Consider the following 5,000-nt stretch of genomic DNA (forward strand, 5'->3'; position numbering starts at 1 on the left):
CAACACTAGTCCGGGAATGTCTGCCCCCACCACTCCCTCCACCCTCTCCCAGCGCACTCGTCCGGGCTCTCCCACCCTTACCACCGCCCAAACAACCCGCCCAGTCAAACCTGCATCTCCTGCCTTACTGCGGGGACGTGTCCTGAGCCCGGGCTCGAGTCCAGCCCTGGCCTCCGTTTCGCCTGCTATCACTCCTCCCCTGGCGACGCCGGCCCGCCCGCGCTCGCGCCCGCACTCTCCAGCTGTCAACCCTAGCATGAGGCAGCAGTCCAGAGCGGACGCCTCCTCCTATGCCCCTAGTACCGAAAATGTAGCAAAAACTAATACAGCTAACAAGAGATTAAGAAAAGATGAAGACGAGTCTAGTAGTGATATTCCAGTTGCCAAGAGGCCTAGAAATAGTGTAACTAATGGCTTTGATGAAGATAGTAAAGACAGTTTTTCCAGTGTTTTCAGTAATGACTGTACTGCTAAATTTATGAGTGGAAGTAGTGAAGGTAGTAAACCACGACGAATAGCCAATGCGCACTCCTTGTCAAAGAAAAGATCAGTAGTGTCTGAATCCTCAGTGGTGACCAATACGCCTGACGCTCTTCGCCAAAAGATGCCCGTCTTACCTATGGCCACAAAAGGATCCAAAGTAAAAACAACATCTCAAATAGTAGCTGAACTTGCAGAAAGAAAAGGTGATTCAAAATTAGCAGAAAGAGCCAGTAAACTAGAGGAGCAGCAGGTGCGGGACTTGCCTGGTTCGGGCTCAACCACGGGTATGGGGAGGACGACTGATCTTGCCGTTGTAACGCGTAACAAAATGGATCACTTGCACCGATTTCTTAGCTCGCAGGCTGGACCTGCATTTGAGGACTATGCAGGTGCTGGAGACGATGACAGAGGCTCGATGTCTTCAGAAACGGAGGGCCGAGGAGTCAGTGCCCCTGTGTCCCCACCAAATGTTCCTTCAGAGGCCCCCCCAGCAGTTGTCATGACACCAAGTAACCTCGATCTTCTTGGCGTCCGGGAAGATGAAACTGCGGAGGAAATCTTAGCGCGATTACAGCCAATTGACCGTTCCAGTATTGTTTGGGATGACCCTGAAGATCAAACTGAGACACAAGAACAGGAAAAGGAAGCTAGTGGTTCTGATGACAGTGAGTCTGAAGATGAAATAGAAAAATTAGTGCAACTATCAAAACAGGTTCCCCCGGATGAAGTAAACCGGCTTCATTCAACCAATCTAGACTGTCAGAATGGCAATTTTGATATGGATGGCAAGTTCAGAGAGTGGCATGAAGTAATCAATAAAAAAGGCTACCAGGACGACCCATTGATTGTTTTGCCTTATGTGATAACTGACTTTTGAAACACAAATGGTTAACAATGAAAACTGGTGGCTAAAGAATTATACAGGAGGCTACCTAGCTATATATAAAAAAAAATGGTTGTCCTTCACTTTCATATTTCTATAGAACCCTTGTTAGTCTGTTTGTTAGTCTGTTTGTATTTTGTGTGTGTGCTATTTCTTTGTTTTCTTTGGATAGCCTTCCAAAAATCTTGCTCTTTAAGTTGAAATATAGTTGAAGTGAATGGCATTCATTGAGGATGCTAACCTTTGCTTCTGTTGCTTCAATTATTCTTTGAAGACAACCTCAAAAATATACAAGGATCCTTAGGATTAAGTATACAGTGCCTAAAAATAGTGGGCTAAGTTTTTAGTCACAGTCAGAGTAATATTAATCATATGCAGCCAGTCAGAGCTATGTTTTCAACAAGTGTAGATAATGATTTAGAAACTCAAGGGCATGTAATCTCTCCCGTAGTAACTAAAGACTTGGTCCATTCATTTCTATTCATCTATTCTAAAGTCAGTACAGTTGCCTTCAGTAACTTTTCCATATCCTAACTGAGAATAGTATACATATATATGTTTTAAGTCAATGAAATGTAATCTTCAGGGGATCACCTGAACATGGCATTGGGCAGAATGGCCAAATTCTTGGTATGATATATTGTTGTGTCCTGGATAAATGTGTGAGGATAGGATAGTCACAGGTGAACCCTAGACCAGTCAGTAGGTTAGTGGAAGTCTTCAGTCTAAGACCTTTCAAGTAAACTGACCCCACTATAAACTGTGATAACTGCATTGTTACAAATAAATCCTTCAAATATTTGGTTCTGGTAACAGGTTCTTTCAGTGAATGGTCATGACTGTTGCTTTAATAAATGGGTCCATTACACTAAATTATTACTTTTGTTTCTTTTTTTTTCTATTGATTGATGTATTATATAGATATATATATATTTATATATTTAGTTCTCATATACAGTCTTTGCTAAATGATAGGGGTAATGATATTAGAACAGTTTAGGAAGAATGTCATTGCATAAATGGCATTTGGAGGCAGAAACTAAAGGGTCTCGAGGGTTCACTCCTACTCCACAAGTGCTGCAGGACTAGACTTGAGCATTAGACGTGTTGAGCTTAATCCTGTTGATGACCAGACCGGAATTCTCTTTACTAATTCGTATTATTTATTTTCCCCCCCAACAATTTTGTTGAATTTACTGGTATTGTTTTATTTAAATCTAACATTTGCTTAATTAGACTCAATCACATTACTCAAATGCTGTATTTGACTTTTGTTCTGGCTGGTTGTCGTATGTCTGTGATGGATCCAATTATCTTGGTGGAAAGTTTGTTATACAGAAGTTGAAAAGGTAGATTATGCTCATGTATATTGTCTTTACATGCCAAAGAATCAATTTACATGATCTGTACACAGGAACCTTTGTTTTATAAGGATTTCTTCTTTCTTTACTCAAAAGTTGCATTCCTATGCTGTGAAATGAAAAGAAACATTCTTCTTTTTAAACATGTTTCTATGCTTCCTTTGTTTGATCAGCTGCTGCCTTAGAACGGTTTCTGGACTTTGCAATTTGTAGATTGGACACGTTGGGGCTGTCAACTTGAGTGGGGTTTGAAGCTACAAGGCATTAACTATATTTCCTTTTTTTTTATGTTAAAAGTTTAATTTAAATCTTTGCCTGTAAATTCAAAACCCACAATACACATTTGTATCAAGCATAGAATAATAGTATTAGACTGAAACTTTACAAAGCTTTGATGTTATCCTCACTTGTGCCCAAAGGTGATGTGACGGAAGCATTCGGGCACTCGTGCTGTGTAACACAAACGTGTTTGATGGACACATTGTGTTTTTTACCCTGTCTTTGGCATATTTGAAATATTCTTGAGTTATTTGTGATCTAACACATTGAATTATACATACCAATGTGTAAATATACGTATATATCTGGAAACCATTTCAATAGATTATGGCCTGGACTATGCAACTTGATAACTACAAAAATCCCTCTCACCCATACCTTGTATCTAAACAGCTGGGCAATGTGTTTCCCCCCTCTGTGTTCAGTCATTATTGTAAGGATGCCTAAAAAAAGTTAAGCATCTATTGTTTTGGCTATTAAGGACAATTTCTTAAATAGTTATAGCCAGAATTTGTTATTGTGCACTACTCTATTAAGTTACATGTTGAAGTACTGTCATTGGTGTATAACTTAGGCGCATTGCATTATTAAGCTTTGTAAAGCCCTTTATACTGCAATACCTGCTTCCATTGCCTTATTTATTTACTACCATATGCAGAATAATCCCACAAAATCATGTATTTTATGCACTATAAAGAAATGGAAGGTGTTTGCTTAAGAGTGGGCCATTATTACAAAACAACAGGAAAACATTGACATTTTGGAACCAAAGCTTTATTGCATAAAATTGTTTAGTATACCCCCTTTTTTATTTGGGTATCTTTTGATACACCAGTGATTGAACTGAAAATGCAAATGTCCATTGCCACCATTAAATATAATAATGTTATTTGATGTTTTGTAATTTATAGTTTTGTTGAAAAGAATACAACGGATTCATTCCCATGAAAATACAAGAAAAGTCCAATAAATTGATAACACATACTGGTTTTTATTATCATATGTACGTAGTTTGTATTTAACGGTGGATTACTATGACTTTTTAGTATATATGGTATTTAGAAGAAAATAACAGTCGTTTATGCTCATGTAAATTGGATAGACGGTTATCAATCTATACATTACATTTTGAGGAAAAGTAATTTGGAAATTGCTATCAATGCTTATAAGATAATTGCATTATTCATCAACAGTCAATAAGTATTGAAAAGTTATCACTAAAATTAATATTCTGAGCTCCCAAATTAGCCTCCATTTTTATTTTACAGCCATTTACACAAAGAAAAAAACTAGAACCATTTTTTCCATTCGTCGCCCTATTCCAGACTTAAACTAGATTGTCATAAAATGTGTGTAACTTATACTACTACTAACCCTCACAAATTTTACTCGTGCAAGTACGGATGTGACTGACATTTGGTAATCAGAATAAGTAAACCACACGTTTTAAGAACACGAATATTTCAAGAGACAAACATTGCTACCAGTTCACACGTTTGGAAGGTGAAGGCAGGCACACGCTGAGATCGCATTATCGGTTTTATGTGGAGAGGTGGGAGGGGGCGTGGGCAACCCATCAAAACGCCCATGTCCGGTCTCCTCTGTGGTCACAAAACTAGTGTTCCCCACAGTGCCTCGTGTCCACCTCCTGGAACCACTTGAACTGGTATCTGCTTAACCTAGTGATGCCTGGATATGGACCCTTCAGTGGTTTTACTTTATTATTGTTTTACACATTCCATAAACGCTTAATCACCAAGGAGTCAATTTATAAACTTCCATGACCTCACCTGTTTATCCCTATTGTTAAACATTTCCGCGAAAAAAAACTTTATTTTCATAATTGTAATCAACGTAATCATACTAAAGTTAATCATTCAATGAATGAAGTAAAAATGTGAGGACTAGTAAGCCTACTTGCCGTGGGTGTGAGACCATCTATTTGTATAACAGTGGCGGAACTGCCTAGGGGGTCACGCGGGGCATGTGCATCC

The 5,000-nt window shown here is 38.8% G+C and overlaps 1 protein-coding gene across 2 annotated transcripts in view; it reads left to right on the forward strand.

Moving 5' to 3' along the window:
- The window catches only part of LOC122257581 (uncharacterized), an 18,143-nt gene extending 14,155 nt beyond the window's left edge, over positions 1-3,988 (forward strand). For both annotated transcript variants that reach the window (XM_043022929.2, XM_043022928.2), the window contains exon 3: positions 1-3,988. This exon is cut by the window's left edge and continues 236 nt beyond it. In XM_043022929.2, coding sequence (XP_042878863.1) covers positions 1-1,360 — 1,360 coding nt within the window. In that variant the 3' untranslated portion in view covers positions 1,361-3,988.
- The last annotated feature ends 1,012 nt before the right edge of the window (positions 3,989-5,000 follow it).

This window comes from Penaeus japonicus, unplaced genomic scaffold, assembly GCF_977035675.1.
Source record: "Penaeus japonicus unplaced genomic scaffold, GWHDUDI00000001_assembly GWHDUDI00000018, whole genome shotgun sequence".
Taxonomy (NCBI): Eukaryota; Metazoa; Arthropoda; class Malacostraca; order Decapoda; family Penaeidae; genus Penaeus; species Penaeus japonicus.